Here is a 27,092-nt window from a genome sequence, read left to right as displayed (position 1 = left end):
TTTATCTTTTTTATTCAGATCTCTTGCGATGTTCTCCTCACAAATCTTCTTTACCAAGCTTCTCTATATTCCACCGATTTATCTGACACCTTTTCTTCAAGTTTTTAAACCCCAATCTACATTTCATTATCACTAAATTATGGTTACTATCAATATCTGCTCCAGGGTAAGTTTTGCAATCGACGAGTTGATTTCTAAATCTTTGCTTAATCATGATATAATGTATCTGAGACCTTACAGTATCGCCTGCCTTTTTCCATGTGCATATTCTTCTACTATGATTCTTAAACTGGATGTCAGCAATTACTAAATTGTACTTTATCCAAAACGCTATAAGTCGGCCCCCTCTTTCATTCCTTTTGCTCAGCCTGTATTCACCCACTATATTTCCTTCTTTGCCTTTTCCAATGCTTACATTCCAATCTCCAACTATTATTAAATTTTCATCTCCTTTTATGAGTTTAATTACTTCATCAATTTCTTCGTATACACACTCTACCTCATCGTCATCATGGGTGCTTGTAGGCATATAGACATTAACAATCGTTGTTGGTTTAGGTTTCGATTTTATCCTTAGTACAATGATTCTATCACTATGCATTTTGAAATACTCTACTCTCTTCCCTATCTTCTTGTTCATAACAAAACCCTGTTATTGTACATCTTTTTAATATCTTCATTTTATACTCCAACATTGTCATACATACCTGAACAATACTATGTCTTTTGGCAGCACTCCAATCCTTAAAACCATTACTGTATCCCCTAAATTGCTTTTTGTACTCTTCTTGCTATACTGTTTTCTACAGCTATTACTACTCCATTTTTCCTTTTTCAATTCCTGACTAATATAAAGTAAAACATAACGCCAACTATCAACTCAAGCACAACTCTCAACGCTCAACTCTCCACTTTCCTCCCATCTAAGCACACTTAACCCTACTATATCCATTTTTATCTCTCTCTCTCTTTCAACTTACCTGCTGGCAATAAAGTTTTCACAATCTATGAACCTATTCTCATTACTTTGTCTTTTCTATGACACTCCTTCTGATGCTTCCCCCAGAAATCTGAACAGAAAGTCATTTTAACTCCAGAATATTTAACAAAAGAAGATATAACCGTGGTGTCTCACTAGGGAAAAAATCCACTGGTATTCCGTTGTCTTCTATAACCTAATACCATTGACTTCCTACAGAAGTTTCTTCCGTCTTTGGGGATGATTTCTCACCCTTGGGGCAACAGCGTGCCCCAAATCCCTACTGCTCATCTGCCTTTGACACTTGCAGGAGCGGTGCTTCCTAACACATGAGCTGTTTGGTTTCTTTAGTCGTTAGCCACTTGCATATACCAACCAACTTTAATACATACAATTGTTGCCTCCTCTCTACCACAGGAAGGTGAATTTCAAGATTTTTCTTCACGAAATCTATGACCTAATTGGCATTTATTAGATTCTCTGTACTTTTAAAGGCACTTATTACATAAATTTAAAATACAATTCAAATTATAAACTTATTTAAATTTGTTTTTTAAATTATGAGTGATAATCTTCATCAATGACTTCTGTTAATATATAAAACTTCAATAAACTTATATCTATGCCAAGAATGTAGTATATCTGCTTTTCATTGGAAGATTCTAGGTTCAAGCCCCAGTCAGGAATGGCATTTTACACTCAAAAAGAATTTATTATCATCCAATTGGTAAGTGGTATTCAGCATCAGTCTGTTCTTACTACTTAAATAAGTAAGACTGATTGGTTAACCTAATGGATATTTTAAAAGACCTAATAAACGTTTTCTTAACAATAAAATATTTTAGAAGCCAATGACATAACAAATATTATTATGATACCGACTATGCAATGAATTTAACTTTTTCAAATAAAACTACAACATTAAAAATATTTTTCATCTGTTTGTTTTAGAACTAATTAACTATCTTCTCTTGTTTAAGCTTTAGTATTCACTGAAAGATAAAATTATCCACAAAATAAATATGATAATGAAATATTCATTCAGATCAGTTCAGCAGTTGTGAGATTTAAGCAAACATCAGTACAAACATGCAAACACACAGATTAAATAAGAAAATTATTTGATACTCTTATTTTAGTTGTGTGTAATTTTTACTTCATTGAACGAAATAAAGTATTGTGATCATAAAAAATTTCTGTTTTCAGATTTCAACAGAAATATACATTTTGACTAGTTTCGGCATGATGTCTGTACGTACGTATCTCGCATAACTCAAAAACAATTAGCCATAGGATGTTGTAATTTTGGATTTAAGACTTTTGTAACATCTAGTTGACCACCTCCCACTTTTGATTACAATCGACTGAACCAAAAGTGTCCAACTAAGCCTAAAATCCCCCCAAAAATATGGATTTTGGACTTTTTCTTAGTAATAAGTCCTCATTGAGAGCTTTTCAACGATGTATCATAGTACTTATTTTCATTGGTTCCAGAGTTATAGCCAAATGAAATTTTAGGATCTCTAACAGGGAAGGCACATAAGTTCAAATCAGGCCTCATTTCTGTTTTTACTTTTTTAACATTTTTTTAAATTAAATATATTGATTTATTAATTATTATTAACCCATAATTGTAAAAAAAACTTTTACAATAAATAATTATTCAATAAAAAAAAAAAATGAAAAAAATCATAAGTTATTAGTGAAATAAAATTTTATATACTTTTAAAAATGCCTATATGTAATTTAATTGGCATTATTACAAAAATGTATATGTAGTAGAGTTTGTGAAACATCTAATCATTTAATATTAACTGAAAATTATAATTAAGAATCTCATTATTTTTGAATTTTCTTAGCAAATTTTTATAAAAACTGTAATTTATTTTTAAAAGAATCATTTTAATTATTGACAGAAAAATAAAATACATTTTTGAATTGTATTCAATTTAAAGTGATTGTTGAAATTTTTTTTTCACTTGTGCATAATATGCACAAGATTTCTGATGTGTCATATAAATAAAAGTTAATAATAATTAAACTATTCTGTTCAGTGAACTCCTGTATACTGGTTACAAATATTGATTTTGACCTTACAATGTAGAATAATCAGTTTTTATTATTGGATTATTTGGTAAACAATTTATTTAAAGAATAATCAACAAAATTTTATTCCAACCTAATAGTTCAGGTAAGATTGTTGAATTAATAATTATATAAATATTTGATGTTAATAAAAACTAATATTTTAGCAATTGTGTAACTGTCCAAAGAATTTTAGGATTGTATCTCACTTTCAAATGAAATAAGTTTAAATGAAGTGCAGCAAAGATGTGTATATGTAATTTAATAGATGTACAAGGAAGTCATGTGGTGTCCACATCAAATTTTCTGTTTGTAGGTACTAAATTTTGATGCTAATATTATTTATTGGTTAATTTAAAAAAAGAAACCAAAAGCCTAAATGTTCTAGAAAATAGTGTAAAGATTAGTGTAAAAGTTATACAATCAAATCTTACTAATCCAACTTGGTCAGGATTAGAAGATTGTTAGGTTATCAAAAAATCCAGAAAAGGTGAAGGCAGAATCGTTTAGCTTACTTTTACATTTTGTTTTAGTATCTAACACTGCAGCATTTAGCCTCATCACAAAAAATAAATGTTTTGTTTAGAAGCCTACTAAAACCGAAAGCATTCTTGCCAGCACTGTAGATCTGATCTGTCACAAGGCATCACTCAGAAACAGCATTCACAAATTATTGAACTCAGGAATGCTGGACATGCCTGCTGATAATTTCCCTCCTGCCATTGTCAAAAAAGAATACCAACATTACTTTTAACAAGCCAACTATTATTATTTACAAAATCATCCTTTTTCATTATTTCCTGATAAATAACCTTTATTTTTTTTTTTAATATAACCTGAAACAAGAATGTCCTTTTACTTTTCCTAGATAAGCAGAAATGTGTCATCTTTTACTTAAAGAAAACCTTTTTTACAATGCTTTTGTATCTCCAGTTTCATTTGTGTCAAATTTCATAAAATGCTCAATTTCTTTTCTACTTTTATGAGGCCATAAAATGGATGAATAACCTATGCTGAATTCCTTGATAATGAATGATACCTACTTAACACAAACCAATCTTCAAATGATTTGCTACTTGTCATTCAGGGTTAATGTTTTATTTCTGTTTTCCTGTTAATGATGACATCATTTTAAAAAAACTTATATACATTCTACAAAACAATCAATAAAAAAAAAAAAATACTGTAAGGTGAACACAAAATTTGATAACAAAATATAACAACACACTAGACCACAGTAAAGATGTATAAAAGACTGTTGTTAACTATGCATGCACTGAACTTCTAAACTGCTATCACAACTAGTCTCTACTTATATAACTTGATCATCTGCCTCTAACTCGTTTTCACACAGTTACTAATATCCCAGATCAAGCATGTCAGATTACAAAAAGTCTGGGTTAAAATTCAGCTGTATTAAGAAAATAGTTATAATTTATTAACAGAATTCTTTATGGCCACATACAAAGATGTATATATATATATATATATATATATACATATACAGATATATATACAGTGATAATTTTAATGGCATTTAAAAAAAACAATATGAGTTCATTTCTAAACATTTTATAAATAAAATATCTTAGTTAAAGACCACTCACATATATTTTTCCCACCAATCCTTTGAAAGTTCCATAAATGAGGTTTCACTGCATTTTGAAATTTCATTAATTTTATGTAAAAAAAAATAATTACTTTTGAATAATTTTCGAGCTGGCATTTTACAAGATCATCAAATTTCACAATATTACTAAAATATAGAAGAAAAACAAATAGAACATTACCAATTTATAAGTAAAATGCAACTACTTTCATGTTGGTCAAAAGCAAAATGAATTTCAAATTCATTTAAAATTTTATTAATATTCACTTAAAATAAAAACCAACGCATATCAAAATGATGCGGTATCATTTATACAAACTATTTAATTTTGATAATTCTATTTTTCTCACATTTTCAGTTTATTAATTTTTTAAGTAGATAATTTTTTAATTGTCTATAACTACAGAGTGTAAAACTGATTACTAGGATTTTATCCACAAATTATTCTTTTATTAAAACAGGTATTCTTCCTATAGAATAATTTCAAACTAGCTTCTACAGTTAAGATTTTATCTGTTGAAAGTGATTTATGACAATAAAATAGGGTTTGTGTAAACAATTTTTTTTTAAATCATCAACGCTTTCGTCATAGGATATGTTTATTAAATATATATCATAAAGGGTGTACAATATATTCACCAGTGGGGCTATGAAGTCCCTTTCCACGATATAACATACACTGTATATCACAAGTTAATGTAAAGGTTAATCAGCTATTTTCATTTACTTAACAAAGCACGAGGTTTGTTAAAAGTTCATTTTATTTTCACATGTTGAGACACAATTTTGATTGTGTTCAGTTAAAATTGGAGACAAGTGAATATTCAATTGAAGAAAGACTTGTTGCCAATGTTTGCATGCATGAGTGTACAAATGCAAATGAAAACATAAGACAGATTAGTTCAGTGTTTTTGTAAGGAAGTTCCATCAATAGTAACACTCTGAAAATGGGAAAAACCTTTTCCACTCGGTCAATCCTCAATTTAAAAAGATTTGGATGTCTTTCCAGCTGATTGAATAGCTCTGATATTGTTGAGGAATCCCTTTTTTTTATAACCACTTTTTCAAGATACGAGACAAGATTATGCAGAAATAATATTGACTATTCCTCACTCCTAAATCAGAGTGACTTAAAACTTTGAATTTTAAATAACTTAATTTCATCATGCTGAAGTTCAATCTTCTACAAAAACTATACAAAAGTTCAAAAAGGTGAAAACTAACCATCCCTTTTTTACCCAAAATTTAATGCCATCAATGTTCCAAATGTAGAAATTTGTTGAGTAATTTTTGAAAAATTTATATTGAGCCCGTCTAGAGATTTTAAAATTAAATTTCAAAAAATACAGGCCAACACATATACAAACACACATAACTAAAAATTTCTATACTTTTTGCGTTTGGATTAAGAGAATTTTGGAATGTTGACATTTGCAAAAACCCTGATACCCAAAATTGTGGTTGATCGCTATATTTTTATTTTATAGCTATGCTGTAGCAGCAATAGAGATGTAGCCAGGAAAGTAAAAAAATTACTTGGTTATAAACAAAAACTTAAACCACTAAAAATTATGAATTAATCTAATATTTAATTTGCTCAATATATGCAAGAATCCCCATTCCTTTCTTCTTATGACCCTTTACTGAAGATTATTTCTAAGTATGACATGTCCTACCAAAAATTTTGAAATAATTTTCTTATCTTTTTTGTCTAATTACAAGAAAATATGGGATAACTTCCATATTTTTAACATTAAACAACCATATTAGAATTGCCTCATATGTATACTGGCTGACTACATACAAAAAAATTAACTTTTTTACAAAAAGGTTATCTTGTGGAATACAATCAAAGATTGTTGTAGAATAACATTTTTGGATTGCAAATGGTGAAAATAACTAAGATTTATTCAGTAGCACCTGTAAAAGAAACTGGTCCCAGTAGTTGAAACTTTGCTGGAAAAACAAGAAGTCCTTCAGTAGTAAACATGGAACAAGTACCTGTTCGATCTGATTCACATGTTCTTGAAAATGTAAGGACACACAAACGATAAGCAACAGATCAGAGAAATGTAAAGAAGAAATCTCTTAACACAGCATTATTCAAAATCTATTGAAACATTTTACATACAATTATTACCACAAAATCAAACGATCACAGCAGACCAAAATTAATTATTTTTCATTGATTACCTCTCCAAAACTACTATCAAATATATACAAAGGACTATCATCCTGTGTGTGTTGCATATAATCAATAAAATACTTCATTTTCATTTTTACACTATATCCTTGATTGTCTTCACCACATTTAAATTTTTGGTTACGGTACTTTTTTCCAAGTCTCTGAAAAAAAAAGAACAGAATTAAGCTTTACTAACATTATTTCAAAATATTTTTTATATAACGACAAAAAGTACATATTTCATAAATGGAAGTTTCTATGTTCAGATTCCAACCAGGCTTGGAAAGAGAATTTTCATACCACAAACTACAATATAACTGGTTAACTGAAAAATTATATAGCTTGATAAAATAATATGAAATAAAATATAATAATGTATTATTAATGTAAGCTGTAACTAATTTATGTTATAGAATAATAATCAACAATTAATTAAATTCATACTAGCATTTAAATCATTTGTTAGGAGAGAAAGCAATATAATTGGTAATCATATAATTTATAATCACATAATTTAACTCTGTGAGTTAATATTCAACAAAACAGAGCAATTAAAATACAAAGACAGCATGAGCAATAATTAAAATTTATTTCCGTTATTTCAACAGATGAGATAATATGTACGCCTTTCATTTCAAATACACTTTTACAAATAGTTATTAAACATAAATTAATAATGAATACTAAAATCAATATAGATAAGCAAATTTTTACGACCATTAATTCTTAAATAGCAAACAGTGGCTATGTATATCACAAAATAAATATAATTTTTCTGATAACAGCATAAAATGTAATATCAAGTTAAATTCTATGGTTAAGCAGTAAATAACAAAGGATTATTGGTCTAGTTTCCTCTCATAAAATTTTTTTTTAACTCAAACCTTTTTTTTATGCTAATGTTAAGATTAAAATATCCATTACACATAACCAAATGAAATTAAGGAAGGCCCAAGATCTCTTTAACATAGTGGGAGATGAATTTCTGAAATTCAACAAAATTGGTATTCCAGATAAAAAGATTAACTCTAAGAAATGAAGAGAGTACGTAGATATTACTGTACAGCACATTTATATTTATTAAAAAGAAAAAGATGGTACCATATGAGTTGTGTTTTTCCGCTCTTGAAATTTGCCACCTACATATGTGTTTGTAAATTGATGATGGTTGCTAGCTCAGTTATTTCAATGAACGTCAGCTGTTAGCAGCACCAATAGTTTAGTCACTTTTTATTAGTTGTTTATAATCATCCATTTATATAAAGTGCAACATTTCGTGATCCTGTCAAATGTGAAATATGAATAATCTGATTTTTGATGGAAAAAACAACTCTGTGGCGATATAAAGAGATGGAGCTTGTGTAGCTCAGTTATTTCAGTCAATAATTAGTTGTTAGCAACAATAATTTAGTAATTTTGTTGTTAGCTGAATTGAATTTATTGAGAAAAAACTTATGCATTATGATGATTGTACAATTACAAAATTCACAACATACGTCTTGCATAAGTACCCTTAGTACATTTCTGCAGAACCGTTGACTAAAATTTTAATATTTAAATGATAATAAAATAATTTACAATGCCTATACTTTCTTTCTTTTTCCTGTTTAGCCTCCGGTAACTACCGTTTAGATAATTCTTCAGAGGATGATATGTATGAGTGTAAATGAAGTGTAGTCTTGTACATTCTCAGTTCGACCATTCCTGAGAAGTGTGGTTAATTGAAACCCAACCACCACAGAACACCGGTATCCATGATCAAGTATTCAAATCCGTGTAAAAATAACTGGCTTTACTAGGACTTGAACGCTGTAACTCTCGACTTCCAAATCAGCCGATTTGGGAAGACGCGTTAACCACTAGACCAACCTGGTGGGTTTACAATGCCTATACTAGATACACACAATGATAGAGTTCAGAATATTCAACATTTTTGTCTGATAAATAAACAGCTTCGTTGCGAAAATTTCCTTATTGCACCTTGCAATCTGTACTACTTCTGAAAATCTTCTGGAATCTGTACCTTGGAATCTCGTCTTTTGTATTTCTAATGTACTGGTTGTAATGTTCCCAAGCATATTATTACAGGCAATGTGCTTTACTGCCACTAGACAGTATGTAATTCTTATGCTGATCACCCCTTGTGTCATATAATTGCCTTGTTGGGCAGTCTTTTTTATATACTCTTTTAATGAATCACATTCAGAGTTGAGAGTATGTTATTCCTTGCACCTCCCCAGGCAACAACGCCATATTGACAAATAGAATAAACTACCCTGTAATATACCGATAGCTCTATTTTCTTGTTGAGGATATTTCTAATTTTTTTTAATATAAATGCCAGATATAATTTTTTATGATGAATGTAATTCAAAAGGCTGTCAACAATACCTAAATATTTTGTGCATGTCCTTTTTTCAGTTAACTCAATGAGTTATTGATGTTTATTTTAACTTCTATGATGAAGGTATACACCATCCTCCTAATATTCAAATAGTATGTGTACTGTCTTGTCAGCATTTACAGAGAGTTTAAACGCTTTAAACAAAATTTAGAATTTCTTGAAATTCGTTTTGAGTTTTTTCTACAATTGTTTATATTCAACATTTATAATGAGTGCTACAATTCATGATTCTATCAAATGTGAAGTATGAAGAGTAGGCCAATTTTTGATAGTAAAAAAACAATTCGGTGGCTGAAATTCTCAGGAAAATTTGTTATGTTTATGGGCCAATTACTATGACTGATGCTACAGTATGGCAGTGATCATTCATTCTGAGAAGGGCGAACAAACATTCATGATGAAGAATGTAATGGCCGGTCCCAGTGATAACAAATAATTTGATTGAAAAAATTCAAGGAAACCACAATTGTCTTTGATGTTTCATGATCTTTGATTCATAAAGTTTTATCTGAAAAATCTGGCTATAAAAATTGTGTACCAGGTGAATGCTGAAGATGTTAATCAACACCACACAAGGAAAAATGTCTCGCATGAATTTTTGTGGCGTAATGAAAATGACGGTGATAAATTATACACGACATTGTTACTGGAGATGAAAGCAGATTTCTTATTCAAACATAGACATAACAGCAGTTAATGCAATAGGGGCATTCATCTCATCTCCTAGACTGAAAAAGTTCCAACAAGAAAGTTCAATAAAGAAACTTATGGTTACTTTTTTTTTAACAAAAAAAGTGTCTTGCTTGTTGGATTTAGTAATGCTGACACATGCTGTGAAAAGTTAAAAAATTATAGGACTATAAAAAAAAAAACATAAATGATGTAGGATGCTATCATGCAGCATTTTTTTTTTTTTTTGCATGACAATGCCCAGCCACACATGACAGTAAAGCAATAGTAAAAATTTTGTTGGGACATCTTCAATCATCCACCCTTTAGCCCTGACTTAGCTCCCAGCGATTATTTTCTTTTCTTTACCTTAAAAGCTGCATCACAAAGGTTTGACAATAGAGACAATTTGAAAAATTATGTTACTGAGTAGTTTAAGCCACAGTTGGTGAAATTTCTTGAAGAGGGAATGAAAAAACTACTGAAATGCTATGAAAAATGTATTAAACTTGATGGCACATGTAGAAAAGCAGTAAATGAATATAATTTTTATGCATAAGTAATAAAGTTTGTTCGTATTTTTCAGTTTTGTTTTTATTTCAAAATGGAACTTACTTAAACACATCTCATAATTTAGAAAAAGGTAAACATTATGCGATGCAAATAAAAATTCTGGGCAAATTATGTAAATAATTATAAAATATATACATGTAAGCAAATGCAGACTATTTATTTACATTTTATGAAATTAGAGAGAAGTAAAAAAAGGCTTTATTTGTGTGTATATCTAACATTTTCTCAGCAATGTTAATAGTTAACTGCCAACTGTTGTTTTCACAATTCTTTTCAAAAAACGTTCTCCTTCCACATCATAGCGTGAAAGGAAGTCTAAAGGAGAGCCCATTCATTTGGTTCAATTTGGTTCTTTGAGCATATTTGGAACCCACCAAGCAGAGAACTTCCAGTAGCCTAATTTTTCAGTGACAATCTCCAACAAAACTCTATGAGAAATTTTCAGGAATTGTTCAGAAAGTTCAGATGGTGAATCTTTGATTTTCCTACACTTTTTCATTAATTTCACTGACAGAACATCACAAACAACAGAAGGCCTACCAATCTCCTTTACTTCATAAATGCTTATCCTATTTTTAAAAAATCCGCCCATCGTCAGACACCATCACTCATTTCGGCCATATACAGTACACAACTGACGATGGATGTCTGCTGCCGAAACATTTTGTGCCCAAAGGAATCTTATGACAGCACCCACCTTGCATTTTGCAGGATTTTTTATTGCAGCGCTCATGTTTTTAAGTTATAACAAGTGAATGGGCCAAAGTATACAGCTCAAACTGACACAGCTGGAAGCGCACTGATTCAAGAGTATGTTGATGGGTCAATGGCAGCAACACTGACACTACTACTAGCTGCTATGCAACAATGAAGGTTACTTTCTGCACTGTCCTTTTATCTAGTCTTAAAATTAAATAAATGTTTTAACATTTTTTTATATCACATCTTATTTACTCTGTCAAAGTTTTATCTAGATTACAGCATACAAAATTTTTATGAAACTTTTTAACATCTATGACCAATTCATTGAATGCTACATGTGCTGGTGCAAAATGCAATGTTTCATCAATCAGTACCTCCCTCGTTATTTATAAATATACTATATATGGTGTAGAAAGCAAAGTGCTCTCACACTTATCTCTGATTCAATTACTCCCATTACAATTACCTCAAAAATTTAATGCTGTACCTATTATATGGAATGCTAAACCACCAAAACTGAAAACCTTTTTCACTACATTCACCAAAGGAACTGGGGCTTTGCGGTGAAAACATTAATCTAAGGTGGTAACTCTGACTGGGGCTTCTTGTAATTTTATTATGCGCCTAACATGGATTAAAGCTATTATAAAACACCAAGGAGCATGATGTGAGCTAAATTTCTTCTTTCTGATGTGAAACAGAATTATTATTAAACTGTCTCTCTTCAGCAGAGGAATAATTTACACATTTGCAAAATATGAACAAGTATTATACATTACAAATACAATATAATGTTTATTACAGTGTGTATATTGCATCCATCCTAAATTTTTTTTAAGAACTGTACACAAGAAAAAATAAATATAACATAATTTGTAATTTAAATTACTTGAATAAAAACTGCTTCTTATTATTAAACCGGTTGACATATATTTTAGGCAATAAAGTATAATTACAGCCTGAAAATTGATGAAAATTATGTATTACAAACTAGAAAAAAATTTTATTTTTTGAATAAAAAATTATGAAGGTTAGGAAACCCAAAAAATATATAAGAAATACATGGTTATAAATTCTAAAGATATAGAGATTTGTTATAATATTTTATCAATCCATGACCTCACTGAAGGTGACTGGCACCCTATGGTTAATAAAATTGTTTCGGAAGTTTGTATCAGTCACTGAAGTGCCTGTTCCACAGTTTAGTTTGTAAAGTTTGCTCTAGGGTATTCGAAGACTTTTCACCCAAAATCATAAAATTTACCCAAGGCACTTGAATCAATTTTGGTAAGAGGAAAATAATTTTTTGCATTGAAAAATAATATGTGATGATTTCCTTCACTACACTCGAGTTGATATTGGCAAGTTTGGAGTGGTTTAGGAATGGAGAGGCCTTGCCCTAATAAAACCATTTGACAGCTGGAAAAGTTCTCAACTATCTTTTTGGACTTAAAAGCATATTGCTCATAGATTTTTTCTACAAATGTTGCATTGTGAATACTGAATACCACTGCCCCAGCTCTTCGGTTGAAACAGAAAGCCATCTATAGGAACAAAAGATGTCATCAGCCAATCAGAGATGTGATTTTCTTTCATGACAATGCCAGGTCTCACAAAGTTGTTAGCATTTGCTATAAACTGGATGAAATTTACTGGGAAATCTTAGAATATACCCATTCAGTCCGGATTTATCCCTTTATATCTTTTTTTTTGGACTATAAAAGGAGGCACTAGTACGATACAGAGTCCAGAGTGATAACAAAGTAGAAGACTTCACATGCAATTGGCTTATGTCTCTAACGCCCTTTTATAAAGAAGGGACCTACAAGCTCTCCACACATTGGGAAAAATGTTTAGAACTTGAGGAAGACTATGCAGAAAAGGTATAGATTTGTTTTATATTTTTATTTTGAACTAATAAAACTTAAAAAGCAATCTGGTTTATACTTGCCTAACTTACCTGACCAAATACTGGCGGTCACTTAATTAAAAATATTTTTTACTCTTTTTCTTTGATTCTTTTAATGAACAAAGATTTAAATGCAAGTTGACAATTAACAGATAACATTATAACAAGGACTCTGAAATGCAATTTAGCATTATAAATAATAAATTGGAATGTCTAAAGGCTACTTACATGAAAACAAATTTTTAAATGTATATATTTATATCAAAAGAATAAAAAACTTAGCTTACATCTAGAGTCCATTTGTATGTTGCTTTCCAATTATCTTGGCATCCTAAAATTACTACTGGTTTATAAGGCTGTTCATATTTTTCAATGAACTCTTCTGCCGTAACATTATTTACATGTATTCTTTCGACATTATCATTCACAGTTTTAAAACTTTCAAACTTATTAGCATACCCTAATTGTGTCCATGCACCTTTATCACTAAGTTCTAAAACAAAAAAAAAGAGAACCATGAAATAAAATTAGTTTTAATTTTTATAAAAGTATTATTAGTTATATTATTTATACTCTTCTTGGTCTAAAGAATTCCTTGCCTGATAATAACCAAGATAAATTGAAAAGAATACATCTTATAACTTAGGTATTATATGTTGCTTATCACACAAATCATGCCAGAATATAAAAATACAAAACAAATGTTAAAGACAACTGGAGTGTTAACTTCTGGAGTGCTCAACTGAATATAATTTAAATAATTATAAATGTAAAAGGAATATAATGAAGGGAAATTGAAATTATAAAATCTCATAAATTTTGCTCAGAATATTCTACATAAAAGCTGAAAAAAATTTCTGGATTTTCTATTAATTCAGAAATTGTTTTTCTTCATCTTTCCTCTCACATAAGCATCTAATAACTATATACAGCACTTCGTTTAATAATCACTGATAAAATGATTTTCTGCTTAAAACATGATTTTTACAAAGTCCCTACATCATTAAAACAAAACGCATATATATATTTCCGCTTAATTTTCGACCTCATACGCTCTGTTTTATATCTGATGAATTGAAATCTAACAATAACGTAAGCCAGTTTAGCAATTTATTCATAAAAATAAGATTAACCGTGACACACCAGAAGTTTGCTATAAATTTTTCCCTAAACAAACATATCATCATAACAGTGGATATGAATCAGAGAATTCAGTTCAGTGCTGTAATTAAATTTAAGTCGATACAACAACAGGATCACGTGATGTTATCATCTTGTTGTTTTGCTGAGTTAAGGACTGTTTGAATCATTTGTTTTTCTTTTGTAAATGTATTTTTTTAGCATCAGTCGTAAAACTGGTGTAGAGCAACATGAGTGACATTAAAAGAAAAGTGTTATCAGTCAATGATAAACTAAAAATTTTGAAAATGTATAATCAAAATTATGCATTGTTGAATTGACAAATTTAAATCACAACAAATTGTGTATAGTCAGATCTGTGGTGAATCTGAGTCAGTGAACGAAGATGCTGCATCGTGGAAAAATAATACTCTGCCTATTCTCCTTAAAACCTAACGGCCTGCAAGATGTTTTTAATACAGATGAATTCTGTCTGATTTTTTAAAGTGATGCTAAATAAGTCCTTGGTTTACAAAAAAGATAAATGTCGCGGTGGCAAAAAAGTAATAAGTCTTAGTTTTAGTTTGTACTAAAAAACAGTACCAAGAAAATTAAGCTTCTAGTCATAGGAAAGGCAAAATCACGAGTTTTAAAACTGTTTGAATATTCTCATCCGGTTACGCTAACCAATGTTGAGCTTGATGACTTGTGATCGTTTTGCTTTGTGGACTAAACAACTTTTTTAGATGCAATGCATTTTGTCACTGTGGCGTGGGATGCAGTCACCTCTAAAGTTATAGAAAACTGATTTATTAAACTGCGATAAAGTGGCCAAAAAAAGAACTGGCAACTGTCAGTGCTGACATCAAAAACAAAGTCAAAGAAGATGCTGATATAAGACAGCTTACAGAGTATGCAACAGCTGCAGACAGTTACAGAGTATGGAACATCCAAGGAGAAAACAGTACAAGAAATGATACAAGAGGCGAGAAATGAGGAAAGTGATGACGATGAAGATGAACCTGTACCGTCACCTACAACAGCTGCCATGCTAGAAGTTCTTAATGAGGTTAGGCATTATGTATTAAGTCTGTGTGAGACTTGTTGGACAATACTGTATACAAAATACATTTTTATATAAAGTTTAATTTTGAATTCATGTTTTAAAATGGTGAGGCAAAGAAAAACTGAAGACTATTTTAAAAATAAGTAATGGAATATTCTGATCTTTATTGTATTTTATATTCAATGGTTCATGTTTTTTTTTTTTTTTTTTTTTTTTTTTAATTAAATAAGTGCTGTTCAGAAAGAAAAGTATGTATGTATACATACTTACTTATTACATCTATTTATAATTACTGTCATTAATATTTTATCATATAACACTGCATGTTAAAACATTAGCACCCTAATGCTCAATGATGGTTTTTCAAAAAAGATTTATCTTAAAGTTCTCTTAACTGCCTCTCAGCTAAGCTGATTTTCCACCTAAGATGCTAATTTACATCAAACTCATATTAAGCAGAGTTTACTGTATACATTTTATGTAGATGGAGGAACTAAGATGGTCTCTATTATGGGTATGATTACACATATCATAACTGAACATTAAGCCTTATTACCAGTAATAATACTTGTTCAAAATGTTTCTTTATCTGCCTGATGAAACACAGCTGACAGACACGATTTTCTTTTTGGTTCTTGGTCTAAAGTTTGTCAATGTGCGATGCATTTTAATTTTTTTAACCCACTTTCTTTTGTAAAAATCAATCGACAAATTTTTTTAATTTGCACTTTCTAATATTTTGGTCAGAATTCTTAGAATACTTTATTTTAGGAATTTTCTATTATCAACAACATGCCCTACTTCCGGTTAAAAAGGAAAAGAAAACTTCAAAGGTAAGTTGTATCTTGAATGCATAATTAAAAAAAAACTTTTCACCAGAACACAGACTCTAGTTGATACTTATCAAGAAGATGCCCACAGCCGATCTATAGTTAGTCAGTTAGTCAGTTAGTTGTTAGATGATGCCACTGAAAGGAGAAAATAAATTAATAGTACATATTTTTTTTTTAAATACATACATTGTATATCATTAAAATAATACAATGATACTGTAATAATAAAATAGTAAAATAAAGTACAGAAATTTACGCCCGTAATTTATGCCGTTTTATTATACGCGGAAATTTTCTGCAACATAACATCTGCGTAAATTGAAGGTGCACTGTATAATAAATTTATATAAATATATATAATATAATATTTAAATCTAAAAGTATAAATATAATCTAACCAAACTTAATCTATGCTTGTTTTGTTCACTAACCTTCACTCACTAGTCAAGGTGAGAGAGAGAGAAGGAAGCGTAGGTTGTTTGGTTAAATTTTATAATTACATTTATTTATTATATAAAGTTACATTATAATTTTAATTTATTTATTTTCTCCTTTCAGTGGTGCTATCTAACAACTGACTAACTACAGATCGGCTGTGTGCATCTTCTTGAAAAGTACCCTTAAATTTAAGTTCTAAACCTACTTTTTTTTCTTTTTATAAAGTACAGTGTGAGCAACATAAAACCAAACCCAAAACCTAATCGCTGCAGAATCAGTAGGTTATGTTGGAATGAAATTTTATGAACGATACAGATAAATTAAATAAGAAAAACATAAAACGTAACTTAAATGTTGAATTTATTCGTCGTTACAAAAGATGTTCAAAATGACCTCCCTGGGCACCGATGCACTTTTGGGCTCAATTGACCATACTGAGTCGTCTTGACGCAAAATACTGTTGTCGATTGCGTTGATTTCTCATTGAATGTTCAACAAGAAATGTTCAACTTCAGCTCAGCCATATTGTGAGGATTAGATGCATAAACTCTCCTTTAAGTTACTCCAAAGGAAAAAAATCACAATTAGACAACTCTATCTGTCTACCAACAATGTTTTTGAGAAGCCAGTTTCAATAATCAAGTCATTTCAGTTTGTCTGCCTCTTCATCAGTTGTTGCACAGTTGTAACATGGTATGGTTTCATCTTTAATTCATGAAGAATTTTACGACAAGGTGTATTTAACAACAGACTGTTGGGATAACTTGCGTAGTGTTTTTTTGGACTGGCAGTAACTATCCTTCCAATATCAGCAATGGCCTGTGGAGCCCTAACGGAAGGTTGCCTTCTGTTATTGTTTATAATTAATTATTTTGTTTTGCATTTGAAACCAAACCTGTCGTACGCCATTTTTTTTTAACTAAATCATTATGCTACTCTTCAGTGGGACACAGGCATTAGGAAATCTTTCTATAATTATTTGACGTGATTCTTCAAACGATCCAAAATGAATGTAGGCCTCAATTATAGCTGTCCTCTCTGGATTGAATAAGGCATTTTACACAAACTCAACTGCACTGCAACAAAACGTATACTGCACTGACAAACAGCAGCAATAATCAATAATAACATATACAGCCACTAGTCGCACTAGTTGTGTGAGAGTCTTTCGGTTTTATGTTGCTCACCATGTACATCTTGAATGAATAAAAGTCAAAAATTTATTTTTCATCAAGAAACGCAACTACTGTTAGTAAATAATTAAAGTAGGTGGCTTTTTATGAAGCAGCCATAAATTTCAATCTTTATATAGAGGCATATTTTCTGAGTAAAGGGCATTACAACATTCCTGCTAATTTATACTCTAGAACGTATTAGCATGTTCTAATATTACTACAATGCTACAGTGCATGTTTGGTACTTAAAGATATGTTTAAAGATTCCACTTGTTGATTACCTTTTTAATCTCCTGAAATTATAACTTTCTAAACTTCAAGTGTTGTTTGATATTTATATTTGAGGTTAATTCTGTGCATTTCTATACTGATATATTATTTCATTACATCCATTGCATATATTTATTATTTTTAAAATAAGTTACTCCATTTGGAAAATAAAACCCTTATTCAAATTTTATTTGCAATTTTAAGAAAATATAAATAGATACATGACTATAAGTAAAATTATGCTGTAAAAGTTTAATTTACATGTCTATTTTTTGTAAAGTTTGCCAGGCATTTAACATGATTTTTTTTTCTTGCATCATACTAACTCTAAAATGTATTATATGATTTTATAAGTTTAAATGAGTAATTTTAAAATGGTACTTTAGTTTGAACAGTTTATTTTCTTTTTTTCTGTTAAGAGATAAATGAGTTCATCTAAATTATTGCATTGCACTTAATTAATTGTTCAAATTATCACAATATTACCAAAATTTAGTACCTGCTGTCTGATGTTGTTATTGTCTTTTAAAATAGAAAATACTCTCAACAAGTAGAGATTTAGAGAAGGCCTGTGGAGGCGTACATTCAAGCATTCTACTAGTTCCATAATATATCATTTTTCTTCAGTCCATGAAAAAATAATAATAGAATGTAAAAACATGATCTACAATTGAAAAAAGAATCTAAAAATTATAGTAATCAGAAATAATGGAAAATTTAAAGAAACTGGCTGGATTTTGTATATAAACTTAACTAAATTTATTATTAAATGATAAGTATGGCTTAAACTGAAGGAATATCATGTTTAACAACGTGACTTTTTCTGTAATAATACTTTTATCTTTTTCCAAAAGAAATATGCAAGTTTAGCAAAGAAATTTCCCAGAATTTGAAAAGAAAATGACCAGGATTTTAATTGTTTCATATAACAAAATTTTATAAATTGTGTTCATTATCAGCAATTTAATAAAAAATTTATTTGCTCTTCCTTTATTTTACAGACAGAAGCACGTAATGTAGATTTCTGCAACTAGTACTATCTATATGTTGGGTATATACCTGAAATCTTATCTGAGTTGCTAAGAATGTTTTTATTTTCACATTATCTTTGAGTAAGATTCCTACATATAGTGGAGTAGTCAGCAACATACCTGTACATAGTGGATAAAAGAACAAATTACCATTCGTTCTCTGAAATGCACAGATTTATCACAAACATAAATTCCATAAAAAGTTTTAATTTCAGGAGGTAAAGGTAAACGGTAATCAATAGTAGAATCTTTAAAAATATTAAAGGTTCCATTAAATAATCAATCATTTTCTGTTTTATTGCACCTGCATAACATAAAATTATGCAGTACATTTTGGGCAGAAATACTTAGTAATACCTTTAAAACAATATGTCTCATTATTAACATTTTTTTCTTGAATAAATAATAAAGTCCAAGAACCTAATAGAGCGAGATTTCTCAAAATAAACGTTTTTCAATATGTTAGTTACACAAATAAATTCAGGACTCAATTTAACTATAATCAACACAAAATGATATATATACTAATCAATGACATAAATAAAAATTCTTCACACTTTAAATTGAAATTAACTTTATCGCCCTTTTTATTCAAGAAATGTTACTCTATTGCAATTTTCATTACGTGAATCCTCGATTTATATTGGCAAAGGTTTTTTAAAAATTAATTAGTTGCACAAATAAAAACATGAAACAGAAGATTTCAACATAAAAATAAAAGAACTGTACAATAATTTTCAGATCGAAATAATTGTCATAAAGCATCTTGACGCTCATATTTTTAGGTTAGAATAACTCACCGGGTCTAGCTTTTTTCTTGACTTCTCTAACTCTTTTCTTAGCCCGATGCTCTACTTTAACTTGCAAAGCATCACCACCCATATTACTGCACAATGAATGCAATCAAATGTCTATTTACTAAACAAGACAGTACAATACTAAAAATCAAACGGCAAACTAAAGAAAACACACAGCAGCCATAAGCAAAACGTCTACCTGCACGTCGTAATACCAACATGAGAAAAGATAATCTAATAATAAGAATCGCTTATAAAAATATGTTATAGTAATTTGTATAGATGTTTGTAAAAGCAGTTTAAACTGAATAAAGTTGTTCTAGAAATCGAGTAACAACTTCATTGAACGAAATATTTTATTAGTACCGTATAGGCAATATTCGTTCACGCGTTGTATTGCAAAACAACTAAACAGCTTGAAATTTAGAATTAGCCGGTTTTAGTGTTAGAAAACTCAAATTACGATCGTACTTATTTCTACACGTCAAAATGTGTGGACATATGATTTCGCAGAAAAAAGGTTTGGTAATTGTGAGCCTGAACGTCCTCAACCTTAATCCTTTTCAAATTGAAGTATGTTGAAAAATATGTTATATAATTAATAAAAATACAAGTTTCCAAAGTCGGAAGACTGAAATAACCTTAGTATTCTTCCTCAGAATCTGTAATGGCAGTAGTGTTGTTATCAGCTGTTTTGGGCAACTTCATCATATAGTCATGATACAATGAAGCAAGACTGGACCATAAATGATAAACTTGGGTCTTGTAGTCCCTGTATTTTCTTTTGATAAAGAACTCTGCGAGATGCCCTTGCAATTGGTGCTTACAATTTCCGTACAGAGGAACGTTTGAACGCACTTCTTGCCACCTACGCTCGATTGTCTGTGTATGAGCTCCCGTGTCGGGTGTATCAAATTATATTTGTGGTTCACCGCTGTTGGTAGCCCTCGTGTTGCAAACAATTATATGTCTTCCAGCAATCGCTAACAATTATTGTACCGAGAAGAATATACTTTTGTATGATAGACAATAAAGTAACGTGTCCACGTGTTTCAACGGGAACCAATATGTATGAATGTAAATGAAGTGTCTTGAACACTTGTATGTAGAAGTCTTAAACACTTTTACAGTATTGGTCAACCTGGGACTGTACAAGACTACAGTTCATTTAGATTCATACATATCATCCTCTGAAGTAATACCTTATGGTGGATGGTTTCAAAGGCCAAACAGAAAAAAAGAGAGAGGTTGGCCATTCCTGAGATGTGAGTTAATTGAAACCCAAACACGAAAGAACACTGGCATCCATGATCTAGTTTTCAAATCTGTGTAAAAGTAACTGCCTTTACTATGATTTGAACCTTAGAACTCTCATCGTCTAAAAAGACTTGCCAATAAACTGCTAGAGAGCTATGCTTAAAAGAGTACTGTATTTGTATTGGGTACACAGTCTAGGTAGACGTGTACAATTAGTACTCAGGATATTGTTTTTTAATAATTATTTTATTTTAATTTTTTGAAGCCAAGATGTCCAACAAAATAAAGCAATAACTGAAATGTTTAACATCAGTATATTAGCATCACAATTTTTAAAAATATGGTTTTGGGGCTCACGCATCAGGGGAGAGATATTAAGTTATTTTAGTAACTTTATTGTTTAACAAAATATGTTTTGAGCGTTAAAAATTTGAAATTGTAAAAAAAAATTAATTTTTGGGATTCCCAAGTGAAGTGTTGAGGTAAAATTAATTCTTAAGAAAATAATTTCTAAGTGATGATAATAAATTTAAAAAGGAACTTTTAAAAAATACAAAGATATAGCCATAACACTTTAAATGAACAAAGTTTTAATTTTCTAGGAAGAAGTAAAACTTTGGCTAATATTTTTTTTTCAAGAAATACTAGAGTATTTGTCATCAAAAAATTAAGATATTTACATTTTAAATGCAATGAGTAACTTGTAAGATGGATTTAAATTTTAAAAATTAAATAATTTTTAACACAAACAACTGGAGTGGAATGGGCAAAAAGCGTTTTATAATGGTTTAAAGGTCTATCAATGTAGAAAATATAGATGCCAAAACTCCCATTAACTTCTTTGCTGAAGCAAAATATAGCTAAAAAAAGAAAAATACATAAAGTAATTTTTTGGGAAAGGATGAACATTAAAAAAAACTTTTGGTAGTTTGTGATCTTGATAAAAAAACGTCAATTTTTGTAAAAATATTTTGGCTAAAGTGCCCATTTCAAAGATTTGAAATTTTATTTCACTCAAAACACCCTTGCCTTTTTCTTCCAAAATATTTAATAAACTCTTTCTCCGCAAATGTAATAGTTTAAAAAGTTTGAAGAAAATTGGAACTGGTAAATAGAATCCAAAGTTATAAGACAAAATACACATACATATGGACAAAGTGACAAAAATAGATTTTTTGGACTTGGGATCACTGGAGTAACAAATTTTTTTCACAGATTATTTACAATTTATTTAAATCTGTTTTTTATTTTATTTTTTAATTTCTTCTTAAGGTACAAAACTTAAAAAAATACCAAACTTTTATCCAATCTATACTTTCTGATTGTAACTATAGCTGCATACATTGCTTTAGCCAGGAAAGTAAAAAGAATGATCAAAACTGGAAAATTAAATTTAGAGAATTAATCTATAACTTCGTACTTTTCAAGAAGATACCCACAGCTGATCTGCAGTCGGTTGACGTTGTTAGGTTGAGCCACTGAAAGGAGAAAATAAGTAAATTAAAATTATAATCTAACTTCATATAATTATCTAACCAAACTTAACCTACGCTTGCTAACCTTAAGCATAGGTTACGTTTGGTTTGATTATATTTATACTTTTAGATTTATTTATTATATATATATATTTTTAGTTATTTATAGAAATTTATTATACATTGCACCTTCAATTTACGCAGGTGTTTTGAAATTGCAGTAAGCTGAGACTCACATTTAACGCAGAAATACAGGTTAGGTTCTACTTAAGGTATACAGTAAATGGTATATGTAAATTACTGTTCTTTATTTTACTATTACAGTATCATCGTATTATTTTAATGATTATTGCATTACAATATTTTTTTTTTGTCTTCAGTTATTTGATGCAGCTCTCCAAGATTCCCTATCTAGTGCTAGTCGTTTCATTTCAGTATACCCTCTACATCCTACATCCCTAACAATTTGTTTTACATATTCCAAACGTGGCCTGCCTACACAATTTTTTCCTTCTACCTGTCCTTCCAATATTAAAGCGACTATTCCAGGATGCCTTAGTATGTAGCCTATAAGTCTGTCTCTTCTTTTAACTATATTTTTCCAAATGCTTCTTTTTTCATCTATTTGCCGCAATACCTCTTCGTTTGTCACTTTATCCACCCATCTGATTTTTAACATTCTCCTATAGCACCACATTTCAAAAGCTTCTAATCTTTTCTTCTCAGATACTGCGATTGTCCAAGTTTCACTTCGATATAAAGCAACACTCCAAACATATACTTTCAAAAATCTTTTCCTGACATTTAAATTAATTTTTGATGTAAACAAATTATATTTCTTACTCAAGGCTCATTTAGCTTGTGCTATTCGGCATTTTATATCGCTCCTGCTTCGTCCATCTTTAGTAATTCTACTTCCCAAATAACAAAATTCTTTTACCTCCATAATCTTTTCTCCTCCTATTTTCACATTCAGTGGTCCATCTTTGTTATTTCTACTGCATTTCATTACTTTTTTTTGTTCTTGTTTGTTTTCATGCGATAGTTCTTGCGTAGGACTTCATCTATGCCATTCATTGTTTCTTCTAAATCCCTTTTTACTCTCAGCTGGAATTAGTATATCATCAGCAAATCGTATCATCTTTATCTTTTCACCTTGTACTGTTACTCCGAATCTAAATTGTTCTTTAACATCATTAACTGCTAGTTCCATGTAAAGATTAAAAAGTAACGGAGATAGGGAACATCCTTGTCGGACTCCCTTTCTTATTACGGCTTCTTTCTTATGTTCTTCAATTATTACTGTTGCTGTTTGGTTCCTGTACATGTTAGCTATTTTTCTTCTATCTCTGTATTTGAACCCTAATTTTTTTAAAAATGCTGAACATTTTATTCCACTCTACGTTATCGAATGCCTTTTCTAGGTCTATAAATGCTGGTTGGGTTTCAATTAACCACACATCTCAGCAATGGTCAAACTGAGAATGTACAAGACTACACTTCATTTACACTCATACATATCATCCTCTGAAGAATTATCTAAACGATAGTTACCGGAGGCTAAACAGTAAAAAGAGGTCTATAACTATAAATGCCAAATATGTTGGTTTGTTTTTCTTTAATCTTCCTTCTACTATTAATCTGAGGCCTAAAATTGCTTCCCTGTCCCTATACTTTTCCTGAAACCATTACAATATATGTACTTAAAAAGAAAAAAATATGTACTATTTATTTATTTTCTCCTTTCAGTGGCGCCATCTAACAACTACGACAACCGATTAACTTCAGATCAGCTGCGGGCATCTTCTTGAAAAGTACCTATAACTTACCAAAATTATCAGTTGTTTTTATATTCCATTTTTTATAATATCTTGCACACAACACAACCTGCATTTCTTCAGTGAATGAATTTGATAATTAGTTTTGGTTAAAAAAATGCATAGTTCTTCAAATTTTTTATTTAATTTTCATGGCCACTGTTTGATACTCTAAAAAGCAAATAAATAATCAAAAACCACTTTCCAGCATTCATGGAAAAAGCTCAACTTTTTTGCCATCAGTCATGTGATTGGTTCAATACATTTAAACGCCAATCTCAGTCTCAACAAATTCAAAAACTGTTCAACCATAATACTTTTATAATGTGCATCATAAATAGTCTGTTATTTATATTTTAATCTTTGTTTAATTCTGTACCATTTTTAATGATCACCCAAACCAAGTTTACTAACCCTGGATAACTTAATGAATTGACCCACCAACCTTTCCTTTTTACAAACTTCTTTCTACTCTTTTCATCACTTTGTTGTCATTTCATAAATCTCCTTCTAATTTCAAAACCTACACCTGATACCAGCAGATTCTTTGCTTACATAAAACTTCTAGTTTATTAAATCTGTTTTTAATAACTTCTTTATAATTTCATTTCATATATAATAAAGGCGATTGATAGATTATACAAACTGGTGTGTAATATTTATGAAAAAGGGGAATTTCCGTCAGACTTCAAAAAAAGTGTTATAGTAATGATACCAAAGAAATCAGGGGCAGATAAGTGTGAAGAATACAGAACAATTAGTTTAACTAGTCATGCATCAAAAATCTTAACTAGAATTCTATACAGAAGAATTGAGAGGAGAGTGGAAGAAGTGTTAGGAGAAGACCAATTTGGTTTCAGGAAAAGTATAGGGACAAGGGAAGCAATTTTAGGCCTCAGATTAATAGTAGAAGAAAGATTAAAGAAAAACAAACCAACATACTTGGCGTTTATAGACCTAGAAAAGGCATTCGATAACGTAGACTGGAATAAAATGTTCAGCATTTTAAAAAAATTAGGGTTCAAATACAGAGATAGAAGAACAATTGCTAACATGTACAGGAACCAAACAGCAACAGTAGCAATTGAAGAACATAAGAAAGAAGCCATAATAAGAAAGGGAGTCCGACAAGGATGTTCTCTATCTCCGTTACTTTTTAATCTTTACATGGAACTAGCAGTTAATGATGTTAAAGAACAATTTAGATTCGGAGTAATAGTACAAGGTGAAAAGATAAAGATGCTACGATTTGCTGATGATATAGTAATTCTAGCCGAGAATAAAAAGGATTTAGAAGAAACAATGAACGGCATAGATGAAGACCTACGCAAGAACTATCGCATGAAAATAAACAAGAACAAAACAAAAGTAATGAAATGTAGTAGAAATAACAAAGATGGACCACTGAATGTGAAAATAGGAGGAGAAAAGATCATGGAGGTAGAAGAATTTTGTTATTTGGGAAGTAGAATTACTAAAGATGGACGAAGCAGGAGCGATATAAAATGCCGAATAGCACAAGCTAAACGAGCCTTCAGTAAGAAATATAAGTTGTTTACATCAAAAATTAATTTAAACGTCAGGAAAAGATTTTTGAATGTATATGTTTGGAGTGTCGCTTTATATGGAAGTGAAACTTGGACAATCGGAGTATCTGAGAAGAAAAGGTTAGAAGCTTTTGAAATGCGGTGCTATAGGAGAATGTTAAAAATCAGATGGGTGGATAAAGTGACAAATGAGGAGGTATTGCGGCAAATAGATGAAGAAAGAAGCATTTGGAAAAATATAGTTAAAAGAAGAGACAGACTTATAGGCCACATACTAAGGCATCCTGGAATAGTCGCTTTAATTTTGGAAGGACAGGTAGAAGGGAAAAATTGTGTAGGCAGGCCACGTTTGGAATATGTAAAACAAATTGTTAGGGATGTAGGATGTAGAGGGTATAATGAAATGAAAAGACTAGCACTAGATAGGGAATCTTGGAGAGCTGCATCAAACCAGTCAAATGACTGAAGACAAAAAAAAAAAATATAATAAAATCCCAGATTTTAGTATATTGTGTTGTCCATCTTAACATTAAATTCCTCATAGTCTCCTAAAAAATAGGTTTTCACTTTCCCATCTAGATAGCTCTAGAAGGGAGAGTATTGTAATCAGTCCAATTTGGGCATATGCAGTTTTCATCAGATCTTGTTGTTTTGGCACCTAAGGAATCCAAAAACTGAATGGTAATTTTCCAAATGTTAATGTTTGTATGTATGTGTGTGTTCAGTGTTGGCCTCTAAATCACCTTATATCTCCAAAACTACTGGACCGATTTCAACCAACCTTGGTCAGATCACTTCTATATTTGGGGCATTGATGGCATTATATTTTCAACTTAAAAGATGAAGGGGGTGAGGCTGTAGAGCAAGGTCACCTCAATATTTCAAGATTTCACCATTAAGATATTTTTCTTAGGCACATTTGTTACACAGTTAAAAAATAACAATATTCCCAAAAAATACTTTTTCAAAATTACTCCCCAAAAATTGCTGTTGCAGTCATCTGCTATGTTGTGATGTCACAGGTGAGTGGTAGAATTAAATAAATGAATAAAATTTAAAGTGTAAAAAAGTAAACTAGGTCTGGGTCTCGAACTTGATCGCCCGGTTAACTTTATACCTAATGCCAACCACACAAAGAAAATTTGTTCTATG

General features: G+C 30.3%; 1 protein-coding gene across 1 annotated transcript in view; it reads right to left on the bottom strand.

Annotated features, from left to right (window-relative positions):
- JMJD6 (Bifunctional arginine demethylase and lysyl-hydroxylase PSR) overlaps positions 1–20,038 on the bottom strand; it is a 46,162-nt gene extending 26,124 nt beyond the window's left edge. The window contains exons 1-3 of the mRNA XM_075359535.1: positions 19,848–20,038; positions 13,403–13,608; positions 6,867–7,019 (exon numbers count right to left, since the gene is read on the bottom strand). Coding sequence (XP_075215650.1) covers positions 6,867–7,019; positions 13,403–13,608; positions 19,848–19,929 — 441 coding nt within the window. The 5' untranslated portion in view covers positions 19,930–20,038. The remainder of the gene's footprint in view (positions 1–6,866; positions 7,020–13,402; positions 13,609–19,847) is intronic.
- Positions 20,039–27,092: the final 7,054 nt, after the last annotated feature.

The sequence above is a fragment of the Lycorma delicatula genome, chromosome 3 (assembly GCF_047948215.1).
Source record: "Lycorma delicatula isolate Av1 chromosome 3, ASM4794821v1, whole genome shotgun sequence".
Lineage (NCBI taxonomy): Eukaryota > Metazoa > Arthropoda > Insecta > Hemiptera > Fulgoridae > Lycorma > Lycorma delicatula.
Note: the sequence above shows the minus strand (reverse complement) of the source record. Positions and strands in the feature narration are given on the sequence as shown.